This window comes from Takifugu rubripes, chromosome 6, assembly GCF_901000725.2.
Source record: "Takifugu rubripes chromosome 6, fTakRub1.2, whole genome shotgun sequence".
Lineage (NCBI taxonomy): Eukaryota > Metazoa > Chordata > Actinopteri > Tetraodontiformes > Tetraodontidae > Takifugu > Takifugu rubripes.
Genome location: NC_042290.1, coordinates 9,245,929 through 9,263,431, shown reverse-complemented (window position 1 = coordinate 9,263,431; position 17,503 = coordinate 9,245,929). Strand labels below are relative to the sequence as shown.

Here is a 17,503-nt window from a genome sequence, read left to right as displayed (position 1 = left end):
AAAACCTTTCTGTAAAAAAAATTCATATATTATAATATCAACAGGAAACTTGACAGAAAAGTAAAACCACAGAAACAAAACATAAATCCAAAAATGCTGTGTTGTTTTAACTAGTGAAGATTAGCAAAAGGAATCAGAAGAGTTCTGATCAGTTGAGACTTTACAGGACGTTAAAGTGTGACTAAACAGTTTCACCAAAACATAAAGTCAATATTATTTTGGAATGTTGCGGAGAATGTCTCTGTTATCTCTGACGCTCTGACTCAGAGCGGTTTTCTGAATGACTGCTTGGTCCCAAAGCCAGCTTAAATGCAACAGTTAAAGCACAATAGTAACAGTTAAGAGTTATAAATCATACGATGGGTGTTGACTGTGCACAACACCACAGACGGTATAAAAGAAATCGAGGGGACATAGTTGCTTTCACTCTCTTCAGTCAATGTTCAGGACAGACTGCTGCTATTTTTGTTTACCCAGAATCCATTGCTGTGTTTACATTTCGACGGTTTCCGGTTTTGGCCCCCATCTAGCGGCAGAGGTGAGAAATGCAGCTCGTTTTCAATCCAATCCTTTAATAATTCCCATTACGTAAGTGACACCTTCTTGAAATTGTCTGCTATTATTACAAAATAGGATAATCCAAAATTTTCAAAACCTGCTTAAATTAATCTTTTGGCTGCCAAATAGCTAAAATAAAGTGTCCTTGTTAAATGTCATAGTTTGACATGAGACTGCAACAATACAATGACTCCTGAAAATCCCTGAAAGTGACAGAGCAAACCTTAGCTTTTAATTTACGTTCTTTTTAATATAAGTTATAAGTTCAGGTCTCACCCTATTCACAAGTATATCACGGTGGCGGCATTAAAACTGCACAGACACAGAACACAAAAAATACACAATACTTGAGGTAATCATCGATACACAGGATTTTTTTGTTGTTTTTTTTAAGGAAAAAAATGGTTTTAAATCTCAGCATCTGATCCTGTATCATTTGTCACTTGAGAAAAATAGCACAGACTGTAAGATCCGTGCACAGCACTGCTCATGCTCTCCTGAAACCCAGGCAGTTTGTAGCTTTTGCAACGGCACATTTGTGGTATTTTCTCCCACTGCTGAACTGAACTGAAGAGCTCTGGTGCTGGTATACTGGATTATTAGAGTTCTACTCTAAATAGCTAACAGTCACTGCAACATTGACATGATATACCAGACTGGAAGTTGTTTAAATGCCTTAAAGGACGACTCTAAAGAACCTCTGAATATAAAATGCATAACTTATACAGTTATGTTTTGACATTTGCTAAGATATAACTCGGAGGAGTGTAGCTCCAGCTCAGATCTACCTCAGTTTTTGCATCTGGAACAAAGACACAGGGAGTCTTTTAGCCTCCCTTTGTTATGCTAATCCCGTCCAAATGGTCTTCAGAACAGCTGCATCTACAGGCTGAATTTCACATGATCACAAACGATACCTATTACAAAAAAAAGGTTTAAAAAAATCCAATACTCAATATATTTGATCACGAAGCATCCAGTTCAGGCGCCGCAGAACTGAGGAAACAGTAGTTGGGATTTTACTGGTAGTCGTCTAGGGCAGTGGGAAAACTGTAGGAAGACCCGTCCAGCCTGTTGGTCCTTAAACCCAGTTTTAGAAAAGACATTTTACACAAATCATCCACTTAAAAAACTGGAGTGTTGTGAGTGCACCGAGTGTGCACGCACGCTTGCAGGGGGCCTGAGGAGCCAAATGTGGAGAGAGTCAATCCTTCGCTGTTTGGGAAGCTTGAATGTAAATGAGGAGACGTTTGTTTTAAAGGGGATCGGGAGATCAAACCGATGACCCGAAGACAAAAACCTCGTTCAAGTGACGACAAGAGGAAGAGTTTTGCTTCTAAAAGAGAAGAGAGTCCTGAAGAAGATCCACAACATCTTCTGAGGATCTTGAAGTTAATCTGACTCCAGTTTTAAAATGGCATACTTTCAGGTATCAAATATAACATCGATATTCCTTTGGTTATGTGCAATAACCGTAATAATGACTGTTTTCATTCATCTGGGAGGTGAGATTTATATAACACTACCAATGCAGACGCCCCCATATTTGTGCTATATTGATGCTCTTCCAGAAAAAAGATGATATTCTCAATAAACACTAATAATCTCCCATGAATGTCTGCATGGATAATAATGCATTCATCAGCTAACAAGTTCACTGGTGAAGTGGTTATTAGATACCTTGTGGCTGCTGAGCTAGCCTGCAGTGGCTAACTCGATTAGCTCAGAATCACAGGAAATACTTCTGTTGTCGGACGCTGAGGAGGATAAAAGGCTTGATAAGCTGTCCAAGCTTGCTACAAAGTATTTGATCACCATTTGTATCATAATAAAAAACCACCTGAATACTGGATCTGCTAACTTGTGTCTAATAAACTCTTCTTTTACTGGCAGTTTAGGCTCTGACACTAAAAAAATGTTGCAATAAAGCGAAACAACCATAAATATGCATGTTGTCAAGTTGGATTTAGGGTCATTTAAATGAGCAAACCCATCGACCGCGGTGCCTCAACTGATGTAAATAGGTTTTTTGCAACATTCTGTAATTTAGCTCCACCTACAGTGTTAAAAACAGACCCCTAAACTGACCCCAGAATGTTACAAGGTACCACCGGGGGGGGGGGGGGGGGTTGTGTTGTTTTTTTTGTTTTTTTCTTAGCTCTGCTGTGACATCTTACGGCTCTCTCTCAGGATGCCGTCCAGGCCGTTGAGCTGGCGGAGGAAACCCCGGTTGGGGATGACGCCTCTGTGGTCCTTCACAGTTTTGATGGCCTCCACCAGGGTCAGGTTTTGCCTGATCATCAGGTAGGCCAGCACCAGCGTTGCTGAACGGCTCACTCCGACTGTGCAGTGGACCAACACTTTCCCTGGACACACACACCAAATATGCTGCTTCAGTCTTTACATAATATTTATTATGCTTCTGCTAACTAGCTTTCATTCTATGAAATGAGGCTGGTTTCACGAGATCCAGCTCCCAGTGGTGTCGTTTAAGGTCTAACCTCCGCTAGTGAGAGCTTTGTGGATGAACTCAGCGGCAGGATAGAAGTTGACACTCATGTCAAAGGTGGGGGAGTCGTGGGCCTCGATGCCGTGATAGGTGATGTTCATCCCCGCGTAATGCTCCGCTCCGCCGCGCCATTTGCTCTGGGCGCAGTTGAGGATATGCGTGATGCCGAGTTTGGTCAGCTCACGTCGGTCTGAGGCGATGTCTCTGCAGAGATTTTAATCGGATCACACACAAGCAGACGCTCAATCTTTCAAATTAGGCTTAAACTTTGGAATCTGCACTGTCGTCTCAGGCCAAACACGTAAAATGACAGTAGCAACTTTACGCACGCGTAAAAGATGCCTGCCAGGGGAAAGAATTGGGTTTTGTTTTCAATCAATATCTGAGGAAAGTCATTAGCTAATAGGTTTGGGGCGTTGGCTCCTTTATTGCAAGACGAATCTGAGATAAAGTTCTGCTTTCTGTTAAAACTTTCATAGTTTTTTCTACGTCTATAATCGATGTTAATGCACACTCACTGATCTCCGATATAGAGCCTCGGCCACACTTCATCTGCGTGGTTACAGGCGGTTTTTCCCGTGCACAGCAGCCGCTCCAGTTCGGACACGGTCAGGGTCGGCGAGGCGCGCTCGTTGTCCTTTCGGTTCGGAGACCTGGAGCTGCTCCGGGACCGAGAGAACCGGGACATAAACGCCATTTCTACTGAAAACAGAGACCCAAATAAAACGCCAATGAACAAAACGGGAGAAAAATATGTAGTATCACTAGTAAAAATTTACCTGTGGCTTTGTTTTGGTTAACAGTATAACATGTTTTTTGTTTTTTTTAATACAGGCAAATATAGGCAATAATATTAAAATCGCAGACGTGCAGAATTGTATCCGAATGTGTTTTTTTATTTACCTGTGATTTTTTAATTTTTTTCTGTGTCTCGGTGATGTTACAAGGCGAGTAGCTCCGCGGCCATGTTGATTCTTTTATTCGCTATAGGAGGATGGATGAGAGGGTGAGGAGCATCCACCGTGCAGACGCGTTCATCTCCACCCGCCGCTCAACAAGTCCTCAACGAGACGCATGGTTCCGCAAACTGGGCTTTATATATAGAAAAAATAATAAAGTTTAACTCGTGTGGCTTTTGTCTAGGCAGCACCAAGAGGTCGATCGCCTACAATAACCCCCTTGATTATTTTTATATTTAATCACGGTTTGTGTGACGTTGGGGTTTGAACATTTGAGCGCTTTGTCGCCATCTCGTGGAAGACTTTGGTTAGTACCATATGCGATCTAAACTCATTATCATTATTGTTATTTTTATTGTCGCTTCTAGTGGACAGTTTATTATTTTGTTCGGTAAATTAAGTAATGTTCTAAACTACTATTTTAAACCCCAGTTATGCTGTAATATAGCCGAGCTAGAATCATGAGAATTAGTTTAAATGCTTTAAATACATGCAAATCTTTGAACGGTAAATACTTTTAAAAATATGGATTAATGTCAGTCATCAAAATGTCTGAAATTATTTAAAATTATTTCTGTTAATGTTGCAAACACTCGAATGGAACTGTGAAGTAAAATAACAGAGCGCCTCATTCGTGGTCCGTGAACTCACCATGACGCAAAAATTGTGCGACACACGTGTGCGTGTGGACTGAGAGATGGCTTCCGAGAGGCTACAGTTTCACGAAATGGGCATAGATGACCGTCTTTTAAAGGTAACCGACTGTTATACGTTGACAATTGATCTTAAATAAACCTGTGGGGGCATGATAAAACAGCATCCGAAGACTGAACAGCAAAGATAAATGAGAAGAGTTCGACAGAATTATAGACTACGTCAGTGCGTGTTTACAGTGTGACAAAAGTCTCGGAATATTATAAACGTTGTTTATCAAACGAGTCCATGTTTTTCTCTAACTTTTAATTGCCATTGGAAATGGAATTCAGATTTATTGGAAGTAATGGAAATTATCATTATTATGCAGAAACTAATAATAACAATTACAAAGTAACCGCTGTCAAATGTCATTTCACCCATTGACTCTCAAATAACATAAAATTTGGAAATGCTGGATGCTTTTGAATTAAAAGACTTTGTGATACTGAAGAAAGGTTTAAGAAATCGGCTTCTTGACCTTGTTCCCACTGAAGGCGGTTGCGGATCTTGGTTGGTCCCAGCCCACTCTGATCCAGGAGAAAGCCATCCCTTTAGCCCTGGAAGGGAAAGACCTGTTGGCCCGTGCCAGGACCGGATCTGGAAAGACAGCGGCTTATGCTGTACCTGTCATACAGCGCATCCTGGCCTCCAAACAGGTGAGCAAACCAACAACACTGATTAGAAAAGTGAATTTCTATTCTTCAGGTATCAGAATATGAATCAGAGGGTTGGGGTCTGTCTGGTGTGCATACTGCAGCCAGCTGATTATTTTCTTTACCACTTTCTTTGTGTTTGGGGTCTTCAGAGTGTCCGTGAGCAGGATGTTAAAGCACTGATCCTGGTACCAACCAAAGAACTGGGTCAGCAGGTTCAGACCATGATCAGACAGTTAACGGCATTCTGCTCCAGGGATGTCCGAGTGGCCGACGTCTCTGGAAAAGCTGATGTTTCAACACAGAGGTAATTTAAAAAAAAACAACTAGTTAATGCAATTACAGTTTTTGCATGCTTTTTTTTTGTTGATTCTCTCTATTGTATCAAACCAGGCCAATCTTAATGGAGAAGCCTGACATCGTGGTGGGGACCCCATCCCGGATCCTGGCCCACCTGAATGCTCAGAACCTCCTCCTACATTCATCCCTGGAGATGCTGGTAGTGGATGAGGCTGACCTTCTCTTTTCTTTTGGCTTTGAGGCAGATTTGAAGAACCTGCTGTGGTGAGAACGTAACCACCGATTTAGAACACTTTTATTTACGTCCAAGCTGCACCATTGAACACCACATAAATTCTTTTGTCCTAATATTTTTGTGCCGTTCATTGCTGACGTCATGACATCACCATTTTGATACACAGACTGAGTTTGATTGAAGGACTCTTGTTTTTATTTCTTTCTCTTTAACGTCCATCTGTTGTCTTTAAACAGCCATTTGCCAAAGATCTACCAGTCCTTCCTGATGTCGGCTACTCTGTCTGAGGACGTTCAATCCTTAAAGGAGCTGCTGCTACACAATCCTGTAATTTAATTTTCCACATTTATAGCCTTCCAGACCTTCACGTCTTTAATTTTAACTGGTTTCGCTATTCTTTAAGTAACCATAAATGGGCCTTTCTAAATATAAATGCATCAGGTTGAACATCAGTGAGTGCAAAACTGTTTTTATGCTTCAGCCTTCTTGTTGAAAATTCTTGGGTCTGGCTCCATTTTCACTCAGATAATCCTCAAGCTGCAGGGCTCTCAGCTGCCTGACAGCAGCCAGCTGCAGCAGTACAGCATCAACTGCGAGGAGGAGGACAAGTTCCTGCTCATCTACACGCTGCTGAAGCTGCGGCTGGTTCAGGGTAAGACCCTGCTGTTTGTGGGAGCCGTGGACAGGAGCTACCGGCTCAAGCTCTTCCTGGAGCAGTTCGGCATTCCCACCTGCGTTTTAAACTCTGAGCTGCCAGTGGGGTCCAGGTGAGGCCAACCTCTAGGTATATATGTGAGGTATTTCCATTGTGTACGTGTGTTTCATGAGCGAACAGGTTAGTTGAGCTTTTTCACGCCTGTCTGCAGGTGTCACATCATCTCGCAGTTCAATCAGGGATTTTACGATTACATCATCGCGGCAGACGAGGAGAGTTTGGCCGTTCCGGCTGAGGGCGCTGCTTCTGCTGAGGCGGCTGCAGGCAAAGGGAAGAAAAAGAAGAATTCGGCAGGAAAGTGAGTGGACTGGGATCTGGAAAATGGGGTCATTTTCAGAACAGTATAAAATTGTTCAGTCAGTAGCATAGAAAAGGTGCATTTTAACACATAATGTAGCCTAGTTGAACCCTTTAGGTATGAAAAACAATAATAGTTAATGTGTCAACTAAGTCAACTCACAATGTTGTTATTTAAGGAGCAAGGACAAAGAGTTTGGAGTCTCCAGAGGCGTCGATTTCCAAAACGTCTCCAATGTCATCAACTTTGATTTCCCCACAACTGTAGAATCGTACATTCATCGAGTTGGAAGGTAAGTTATTCAGCCCTGTCCTCGGCCCGTCTGCTCTTGGCTGTGTTGCTGCCTCAGTCTGGCTCTGATCCTCCGGGTGGTTTGTCTGTGGGGTTCTGCAGAACGGCGCGAGCGGACAACCCCGGCACGGCTCTGTCCTTCATATCTCACAAAGAGGTCGCTTTGCTGTCAGACGTGGAGGAAGCTCTCACTGGAGGTAAGGCTGAAAGTTGAGCATGTGTTTTTTAGTGAGGAAACTGGGTTTTGTGTTTTGTTTTTAAATCAAAGCATGTCTTTCATCACTCTGGGTTCTTTGTAGATCACTCTGGCAGCGTGCTGAAACCTTATAAGTTCAAGATGGAAGAGATTGAAGGCTTCAGGTACAGGTGCAGGGTGAGTGTTCCCCATCAGGAGCTGTCTGTCCTCAGTCAGAATGTGGTCAAATGAGCATTGATTTCCTGGCACTGGTTTTGTTAAGCTGACAGGGCTGTGAAGCTGAACGTGTGCTCTGTCTGTGTCCAGGACGCCATGCGCTCGGTGACCAAGCAGGCAGTGAGGGAGGCCAGGCTGAAGGAGATCAAGCAGGAGCTGCTAAACTCCGAAAAACTCAAAGTAAGTGACGGCTGCTCGTCTGCCGAGACCTTCCGGGAGACGCAAACCTTTCCTGATCGAATGTCGCTGCTGTCACTCAGACGTATTTTGAGGACAATCCCAGAGATCTGCAGCTACTCCGACATGACAAAGACCTCCATCCCGCTGTGGTCAAACCGCACCTGAGGAACCTGCCTGATTACCTGAGTGAGACGGGCTCACAAACGCACCACTTATACACCAAATCTGAGTCACCAAGCAATAACTCTGACATCCATTTGCTGCAGTTCCAGACACGCTGAGGAATGTGATAAACCCACTATCATGCAAAAATAGAAGGAAAAGGAAAGAAAAACCAAAACTAGGAGTCGTGAAGACAAGTTTCAAGGTGAGACTTTGATGGTGTGTTCACTAAAATGTGAAGAAATAAAAGACCTGCTAGCCTACATATTGTTTGGAGTGACTGATTATTTATTTTGATGCCTAAAGTAATTAAAATTTCAGTTGAACGATCAGCGATCGGACTGTTTGAGTGTTGTCTTGATCTTCCAGAACACCCGGGGGAAGGACCCACTCAAGAGTTTCCGTTACACCAGAGGAAAGAACAGAAAAGGCAAAGCAGCCCAGTCGTAGCTGCTGCCGCTGCTGCGGCGTGCACGGCGCGTGCCTCAGCCCTCGCTGGTCTCACCCTGCCAAGGACTTCGAGCAGGACTTCATCTTTGGTGCCGACCTGCACCAGCGAATATGTATGGACTCTATGGGATGGATGGAATGGAATGAGAATGTATACTGAAGGATTCAGTTGACTTTCCCTCAGAGTTGTCTTATTTTTAATAAATCTGTTTTGACAAATGTACATATTTGTTGCAGTTCTGTTTTTTTTAATATCTCTGTTAAGTGCAACACAATGTTCCACATTCAGCCACAAAATAACAGTCTAATGGACATTCAGAAAATAATCTTTTATTCAGATGCATCGTGAACATTCACTGACAGCAGTAACTATTGTAAAGCCATTAAAATCATCCATACATAATTAAGGATGTATCTCGTTTGCATTGTGGCCTAAAGGATCAGTACAGGTATCGATGTATCTGCTCAGCAGATCAGTCCTCTGCAAATTTATCAAAAACAACACACACTTTCCTTTATAACTGCATTTGTGGTCAGAATTTACCCAACAAGTTGCAACTATGTGTCTAATAACCTTTGTGTTATGAAGTTTAATCACTGTTGTAACTATTTGTTATAATGTACATGTGTTTGTAATAATCAGTCAATAGTGTATTCAAAAGGATAATCCTGTGTGGGCTCCGAGTTCAGGTCGATGCTGTCAAATGGGTTTTCGGTGAACCAGCTGTCTACTGGGAACCAGGAGTCGTACCAGGAAGTTGTCCTCTCTGTTTCCGGTGGTGTTGTTGGGGCCATCGTGGTGGTGGTGGTGGTGGTTGTCGTGGTAGTGGGAGTGGTGCTCTGTCTGGCTCGGAGCCGCTGCTGACGCACCCTCCGTAGGCGGAGGATCCGGAGCCGCCTGAGCCGCTCGGCCCGCTGCATGCTGGCGTGGCTCTCCGTGGTGGTGGCGACCGCGCTGCTGGCAGGGGTTGTTCTTACCACGTTCGCCTTCGTGACGATTCGGATCGGCCTCTTACCATTGAGAGCCATGATCTGCTTGATGCGGTCCCAGTTGGACTTCGCTAAGGTGAAGCTGCACGACGTGGCCCCTGAGTCGTAGCCCACCATGCAGAGTCGGGTCTGCGAGGTGTGGCCATCGGCCTTCGCTGTCACCTTGTACTCTCCGGGATTCAACAGCCGCCAGTAATCTCCCCCAGCGGCTAGATTGAATTAAACAGTTTGGGAGAATGCAAAGTTTCAATGGATCAGCCATTCATAAAGAAGTGATGATACATTATTAGCTTATCTAAAACACACGCGATGAGCCTTTATACGCTGTACCCAACATACCAGTTTTGACATCGTGCCATATTCCCTCCACAGATATGGTGGCATTAGCCAGCGGGTTTCCCTCCACGTCCCTCACTACTCCCTTGATCCCTCGATGTACCTCGGTTTCAAAAAGACAACGTGGATGCTTTAGGATGACACTCTCAGTCCCGAAGTCAGTTCAGCACAAAAAGAAGCTCCCAGAATGATTCAAACCACCAAACCGCCTGATTGGCAAGGATCATTTATATGTTTGCCCAGTATCCACGATGCAGGAGCGAATAAGCCGTCCTGTCTAACTCTAAATGGGGTTCTGTGCCTCAGTTCTCCTACTTGGAGCTCAGTTCGTACTTGCTCAATGAAAGCCAGCAGGGACTCCTTGTTGTTCTCCCACTCGAGAGGAAGTTCACTTTCATGGGGAAACTTGTCACAGCCCAGGAAGATGGACAGCTCGAAGCAGTTGGTGTGCAGGTAGCTGAAATCGTTCATACCTGTGGAGAGCTTTTCACTGATCAGTTGTTCCTGGTTTAATAGTTTCATACTGACAGATCTGTGTCACTCCTTGTTGAGCTCTTTAACGTGGATTGTTTCTGACACTTACTGCCCACTACTGGTTTCCAGCTGGCTCTGTTGACGATACCCTGGCCCGTCGTCACATCGTCGCCGTGGCAGGAGCCTCGGTAGGTCTCCGTCATGGTCAGGTGGCTGTGGGCGTATGCCATGGCCAACCACCGGAACATGGCGTCATCGGGCGTCTCCCGGAGGGCTCCCTCGTTCTGGCGCTGAATGCGAGCCCAAGTCTCCTCGTTCATGTCATTATTGCCTCTCCAACGCCGGGTATCAGCGAACTTAAACATCACGGGTTGAGAGGATAGTTGGTTAATGGTGCTATTATTGATGGGCAGTTTATCTTTGTAACACACACCCACCGATTGTGGTTGGCGCTGCATGTCAAAAGGGTACGCAACCAGTTTTTCTCCCCCTTGTAAATTGGCTCCCAGCACAAATGGGGTGCGCTCCATCCAGGAAATGATAGCTTTTGTCTCCACAGCGAGCTGTGTGAGCGAGAAGCACACAAATGCTTTTGTGCCACGGTGGAGGGATGACCACACGGTAAATGTGCAACACACTCACGGAGGTGTTGAAGATGTTTTCCGGCAGGGGGATGTGGTGATTGGGCACGATGCGTGGGACCCATCCTCTGTCCTGAGCTCCCCACAAGACGCTGTTGAGGTCTGGAAAGTTCAGGAAGATGTCATAACCTTCCTCTGTCCAGTGGCCCAGTTCCCAGTTTCCCATCTCTGAGCCCTGTGGGCAAAATGGGACAGCTATCTCCTCTGAATCCAATAATTTCAAACTGCTGATATAATGAAGGCCGAAGTGTCTTGAGTTCTTTTATCTCACAAATCTCTTCTCCATCTCCTGTTTGTAATATTAGTTGTTAAAATTTTGATTTGGTCTGATTGGAAACACCTCATAGCTTTATGACAAAGGCCTTTCATACCATCTCAAACGCCATCTCGTAGGCATCAGGATTCAGAGACGGCACCAGGTGTATTCTCACTCCGTCCACCAGGCGGCGCACTCTGGGATTTCCATCATTGTACTCCTTGCACAGAAATTGCATCAGCAGCAGAAGAAGCTCTCGGCCCAGTGCTTCATTACCATGGAGACCGGCGGTGTAACGGAATTCCGGCTCACCTGTTGACAGGTAAACACAGGTAGCATCAGAAACGTGGTAAAAACCAGATTTCTGCTCTGTGGTGAACTGTTTGGGAACCAGGTTGAGGAAGAGGAGCTTGGAGCTCATTGACCATAAAAATGTTGTTATTATATGGTCCATCTCTGTTGTCATGGTAACACACAGGCCACCGTGTACCTGTCTCATGCTCTCCAGGGTTGTCAGAGATTTCCATGGCATACATCTTCAGGCCTTGGTAGCTTTTTCCAATGTTGTAGATCCTGGTGATGTTGGGGCACTCTTCATTTATCACCTTCATCATCTGGACGGCAGAAAGGAGGAAAACACTTGGATGATGGATAACATTTATTTTTCATCTTGCTGCAGATGAAATGCAGACCTGTCTCATGTCTTTATAGTTGTGGTGTCTGAAGTCCAATTCATCTGTTGGAGTCACTTCATTCTCACTGTGGTAGGTGCCTGGAAGATGGGAAAAAAATAGTTAATTAAATAATTACAAGCCATAAATTGGTGTAACATAATGTTAACTGTATAACTGACTGGGGAGTTGGCAGGCCAGGACTTCAGCTCTCAGGCACAAGCTGCCGTTCCAGCTCTGGGGAAGGATGCGGAGGTAACGCGCCACCATGGGCGTGAAAAACTGGTTCATTACTGGGGTGTTCCTGTCCACGTTGCCGTAGAACAACTGGAAGGGACGATTGCACGGAGTTAAACTAAAATGTTTGGCAGACTGACGTGCGCTGCATTTTAAACACCACTCACCCATTCGGCATAACCATCGTGCAGCGTCGTCCAGTCACGACTGTCGTTACTGAAGGCCACAAAGTAGGAGGACATGAAGTCATCCCTGGGAAGAAAGTCATTTTCACTTTTTTGGATTAAAACTTTACGAGATAATGCCAATGACCCTCTTTTTAAACGAACTGGTCCAAGTCTGAACAGAATAGCTGGTAGAAAAAACCCACCAGTTTTCCAAAAAAACAGACACTGACATTACTGCCATAAAGGATTAAGGGTTAAGGATGGACTCACTGCGTCTCTGAGTTTCTTCCTTGAGTTATGACCCCGGTAAACTCCACCTCTCTGCGGGCGTCCACCTGGAACCAGTGGTTAGTCTCCTCTGGCTCTGCGCACCACGCACCACCGTACAGGTCATCGTCGTTTTCAGAACCCTGCAGTTGACCACAGCTCTTTTTAGAACCAGTTTGTCATCCTGACTTGAGAACAAATTTGGACCACAACCCCGCCATTATCCCAATTTTCCAAACCAGTGCTGGGCGAGGTGGAAGGTTATGTTTACCTGCATGTTGAGTCGCCCCCGCTGAGCTGAAAATCCATGACGGGACTGAGAGGAAGCCAGCAGCTGGTCCTCCTCCAACCGATGGGACTCCAGGCCAAGCGGAGGACAGTCTTGGAAGAACAAAATGTGCTTTGACCTTAATATACTAAACAAATATTTTGACTACTGTTGATGTCATTCTTTTACCTTTCGGTTTAGCAGGCACAGATGTCTGCTTCAGCCTCTCCTCTTCCTCCTCCTCCCACTGCTTCTTCAACCGCTCGGCTTCCCGGCATAATGAGAAAACAACATGGGTAAAAGTCTATGTTTCAGACAGGCAGTAAATATTTCCATATGGAGCCTTCACACTCACTCGTGTGTGTTTTGTGTTTGCTCAAACATCCGTCAGTGTTAAATCATGTGACACACAGACCGTTTCAGTAACAACCCTCACTGCCAGCTGACGTCATCATTACTGAATCAGCCAGAAGTCTTTTAGGCAGCTCTCAGTCTTGGTCAGATCCAAGCGATTCAATAAAAAACAGCAATAAAAACCCCTAAAAATTCAAACACCTTTTTCTGCCTTTTCTTTGCGAGCTCTCTCCTCCTCTTCCTCCTTTTTCTTTGCAGCCACTGGGAATAAATCAGACAGAAAACACTCAGATGGGATAGTCAGCATCTGTAGCACAGGTGCCACATGAGGCTCCTCTGATGGGAAAAGATCTAATGGTGACGTACGGTCGGAGTAATCGTATTCTTCATACCAGGGGACGAGAAATGGGACGGGTGTGGTTTCCTCTGAAACACAAGTAGATATAACATATTATAATCATGATTTACAATCTATATCAAGCAATAAACCTTAGAAACCTATAGGTTTGACCGAAATACCTGGTATATACATGACCTCAGGGGTCGTGACCTCTTTCTTATCAGCCCAGACATCTGTCAAAAACACAGACCAGAAGGCTCAATGAAACAGCCAAGATGATTTTATACCGATTCAGTTGTTCTTTTCATGAAAGTCGCAACATTTATTGCTTTGTTCCTCATTGCTTTGTTCAGTTCCAGTCTCAGGGTTCACTGACCTATGGAAGGCTCGGGCAGGCCGGGCTCAACAGGTTCCTCAAACGGCTTTAGAGTCACTGGTTGAACTGATAAAAAGATCAGAGTAAGGATCGAGTTTCTGGATAAAAATGGCAACTTTTGCCAATACTTCTGCAGACGTAATGATTGCATTTGATTAAATCTGCAATATTCAACAATGCAAATGCCTGTTTGTGGCATCACTGCGCCAACTGAAGACCTACATGTATCCAGTTCTGTCAAAATCTTCTCCTCTTCCTTAATTACAGTGGGGGGCTGGGTGTGCGGCAGCGAGGTGGTCGTTGCCTTTGGTTTCTTGGTGGGTTTGGGTGCCTTCGGCTTCTTTGTTGGTTTGGGTGGTTTGGGTTTTTTGGTGGGTTTCGGGGGCTTTGGCTTCTTTGTGGGCTTCGGGGCGCTCTGTTTTTTTGCTTTGGCCTCTTTCTCTGCTGCTTTCTTAGCTTTAGCTTCAGAGAGAGATAGAGAGAGAGAGAAAGAAAGAGAGAGAAAAGTATTAGAGACAGGATAACAAATTGGAACAGTTTTCTCAGGTTGTTTTCATTTTGTGATCTATAGAATCTGTTTCGATGAAGCAATCAGAAGCTCCAGGTGAAGTCCTCCCAACCAATGTTAACATCCAGAAAATTATTTTTCATTTACTGATTTGCTTTACTGTGGACCCAGAGGAGGAAAAAGACCGTATTATTATTGTATTTAACTGGTGTCGAGGCAACATTAGAGTGAAATTTATCAGGAAGGATGCTTAAAAACTCTCTGAAGTGTATTAACGAACTGGTTATTTCTTCTTGCCACCAAATAAAGGCAGCTTTATTTAAATTTTGTGAAACAAAAATGTCCTGCATGTCCAGTAACACCGACGGATGGACGGTTCCGTGGTGAACTGCGTGGAATATTACAGAGAGAAGCAGCTTCATTATGTCAGCGTTTTAAAAAAAATAATAAAATCTACCATTATGTAACCATCATCAAACTCCTCTGTAGAAACACGGCGGCTTGTTTTTGTTAGCTGGACGCGTTCCACCCTGACTAAACATAACATTTCCTCACATCCAGCCAGTCCGTAACTCAGCTTCGATGCTCCAGGGAGCCACTTTTCACCGTCTCTCACCTCTGCTGTGACCATGCAAAGGCGATCCGAGCCGTGGAACGCTCTGGAATTCTCTTGCTTCAGATCTGGTGTTGGGAATTGTTGTGCTTTTTATTCAGATGCAATTGTGGTTTCATGAAATGCGATTTCTCCTGAGGATGAGTGCCTGCACTCTCACAGCTCTTTCAGAAGCAGAATTTCACAGGCTGATTTTTCTAGTGTGTTATTGGCTGGAGAACATGAAAATAGTTATGTGTCAATGACCTAATTAGTGCATACTTGGTTATCAGTGCAAATATTTGAGCCTCTCACAGGCAAAGTACTTCAGACATTTCAAAAAGTTATTTTTTCTTTTAAAAAGTACATGAATGAATGCAGAAATAATATATTATTTTGTATTGAGGTTGTTCAGTACTGAGTTCCCAGGAACACACATCTCATGGACAATTTGTGGGAGAAATGAGTCCATCATGACAACAATAACTGAAAGAGGATTCTATGGATAAACACTGCTTGAAAGTATTTGAAAAGAATTTGGTTTCTTAATCATGGCCTCCTTTTGTAACCTAAATCCAAACCTTTGGCCGCCATCTCTGTGGTTTTCCCTTACACAGCGGAAAGTTACCGTTCCAAACATCAGTGAAATGGCAGTGGCGCTACTGAAAATGGGTCTCCATAAAAATCTGTCTCCCCACTTCATGGAAATAGTAGTGGAAACATTTCTGCTGGTGCCCAGACTGTGTTTTTTATCTGTGTATCACCTGAGGCGCCTCCGTCATGGTAAAGCCTTGTTCTATCTGCAAAACAACAGCTTTTACAGTCTCAAACCAGACCCTGATTCCTGGCAGCGAGAGCGGGTCATGTAAGCAGTGGTGCGGACACGCTGCCAAGAAACCGTCAACCACCAGCTGAACCAGTGCGAGCGTGTGCTCCGCCATCTCTGAATCACTGAGAGGTTTTAATCAAAACAAAATTCCCAGGCTCCTCTGCTGCGCTGATTAGAAAAACACACTTGGTTTGGGTAACACGCGGGGGCTTGTGCGAGCACATGAATGCAGACGCAAGGAATTCTCTGGATGGCATTAGAGGCAGGACTAGATAACAGCTGAAACCCGCTAATCTCCTGCAGCCTGGCTGACATCTCCAGTGGCCGCGCTTTCCGATTGAAAGTTGAGATGAGAAAAGGTTTTAAATGTGTTCCCATGAAAAGTTCAAATCCACGCGGAGCATCTACATACCTGCTTCTATTTCTTCAGGTGTTTTCTTCTTCTTTGGTTTTGGCTTGTCAATTTCCACATCTCTAGCAGGATCATCAGACATTTCAACATCCCGTTGGTCCACCTGTCTCCCGTCCTCTAGTCCTTGCCTTCGCCCCACCTGAACTTCCCCCTCTGCATCTTCTCGTGCGCAGACCACGACCCAACACAGGGTCAAACCCAGCCAAATGACCAGCACCTCTGCCCTCATGCCTCCTGAAGGGAACACTGACAAAGATGAAGCAGAGTAGGTGTGAGTCTCAAGCTAGCAGCAGAAGTAGCAATTATCCAACATCTGACCTGCAGATGCAAAGATTCAGCTGTCTGGAGTCGCTCTGACACCCTTGTGGGGTCTCAGTAGAACATGAAAGGACTCTGGAGAGAAAAAAGGATGGGCTTGTGGAGGTCTGGAGTTCTTCCTCTTCTGTGAAAGCGAGACAGTCTGGAGAGAGGAAAAGCAACAAAAAAGAGAAAAAAAAACCTGAGCTGGAAGATTTAAAGCAGCCTCCCAGTCATGCTGGAGTGGAGGAAGTGCATCTGTCTGGAGTGGATTTTCTCCAGCAGGAGCAGCAGAGCAGCACGCCTCCTCCTCTTCCTGCTATCCCACATTCTCCTCAGTCACATCTCTCCCTTATGGCCCTTCACCCCCTTTACCCCTCACCCATCTCTGTGCAGAGGGGAGGAGCATCTCCACATGTGACATTCCTACTCAGGAGAGAGGGAGAGCGAGAGAGAGAGAGAGAGGAAGAAAGAAAGAAAGAGAAAAAGAGACAGATTGAAAGTTCACACAGACGAAACAAAATGCAGAAACTTCTGCAGCGTTGCTCAGTTTGGACAGAACATCAGTTCACATATGTTTTTCGTTTGTGGAGGTGATAAGGTCGCGATGGGAAATGCGTTTTGAGAAGTCTGGCGGGAATTCTTGTTCTAAGTCAAATTGTGTTTTGTTTTTTGTGAAGGTCACAATAAAATGTTGGGTCATTTACAACAGATCTGATTCAAATGCTTTGCTCCTTAAAATGCATAAATGATCTGAGTTCTGCTGATGTAATTTACAGCTAACCTGATTCCCCCGATGCCATCAAACTTGTTTACATCTGTATATCTACGTATATTGCAATTATCCTGGTAAAATCTCTATAATTAGGATTCTCATGTGTGGGTAATAACTGTGTGTATCTGGACAAGACCAAGAATTATTAACCATCCAGTCAACCTCATTGTGCTTTCTTTGGATTAAAATAAAGAAAAAAGACCAGGGTCTCTGGGAGCACCAGACGGTCGACCTTCTGGAAATAGTTATCTTCCTGGAACGGTCGGTATTCTCGGTCCTATTGAAGTCACATCCC

General features: G+C 44.5%; 3 protein-coding genes across 4 annotated transcripts; 1 reads left to right on the top strand and 2 right to left on the bottom strand.

Moving 5' to 3' along the window:
* Positions 1-732: 732 nt before the first annotated feature.
* Positions 733-4,318, bottom strand: dusp26 (dual specificity phosphatase 26). Of its 2 annotated transcripts, none has more exons than XM_003965444.2 (5): positions 3,971-4,318; positions 3,586-3,766; positions 3,060-3,271; positions 2,736-2,924; positions 733-2,315 (listed from the first exon to the last, which is right to left on the bottom strand). In XM_003965444.2, exons 2-5 carry the CDS (start codon positions 3,762-3,764, stop codon positions 2,254-2,256), a joined length of 642 nt encoding a protein of 213 aa, XP_003965493.2. In that variant the 5' UTR covers positions 3,765-3,766; positions 3,971-4,318; the 3' UTR covers positions 733-2,253. The 2 variants fall into 2 exon arrangements, with proteins under 2 accessions (XP_003965493.2, XP_029693158.1); XM_029837298.1 differs by having other exon boundaries at positions 3,586-3,769; positions 3,971-4,316.
* A 336-nt stretch (positions 4,319-4,654) lies between these two features.
* ddx56 (DEAD (Asp-Glu-Ala-Asp) box helicase 56) lies at positions 4,655-8,641 on the top strand. The gene is made up of 14 exons (XM_003965367.3): positions 4,655-4,780; positions 5,217-5,378; positions 5,528-5,682; positions 5,769-5,939; positions 6,147-6,237; positions 6,436-6,677; positions 6,777-6,923; positions 7,102-7,215; positions 7,317-7,411; positions 7,514-7,587; positions 7,717-7,806; positions 7,887-7,992; positions 8,073-8,173; positions 8,338-8,641. Exons 1-14 carry the CDS (start codon positions 4,724-4,726, stop codon positions 8,416-8,418), a joined length of 1,686 nt encoding a protein of 561 aa, XP_003965416.2. The 5' UTR covers positions 4,655-4,723; the 3' UTR covers positions 8,419-8,641.
* Positions 8,642-8,726: 85 nt separating this feature from the next.
* On the bottom strand, positions 8,727-16,796 carry aebp1a (AE binding protein 1a). Its single transcript, XM_011604795.2, has 21 exons — positions 16,455-16,796; positions 16,137-16,382; positions 14,018-14,257; positions 13,796-13,861; positions 13,599-13,652; positions 13,446-13,505; positions 13,281-13,340; positions 12,915-12,992; positions 12,729-12,838; positions 12,461-12,600; positions 12,191-12,275; positions 11,969-12,113; positions 11,808-11,887; positions 11,606-11,729; positions 11,231-11,427; positions 10,861-11,034; positions 10,656-10,781; positions 10,328-10,574; positions 10,078-10,217; positions 9,748-9,847; positions 8,727-9,617 (listed from the first exon to the last, which is right to left on the bottom strand). The coding sequence occupies exons 2-21, from the start codon at positions 16,363-16,365 to the stop codon at positions 9,058-9,060; spliced, it is 3,015 nt and encodes a 1,004-aa protein (XP_011603097.2). The 5' UTR covers positions 16,366-16,382; positions 16,455-16,796; the 3' UTR covers positions 8,727-9,057.
* Positions 16,797-17,503: the final 707 nt, after the last annotated feature.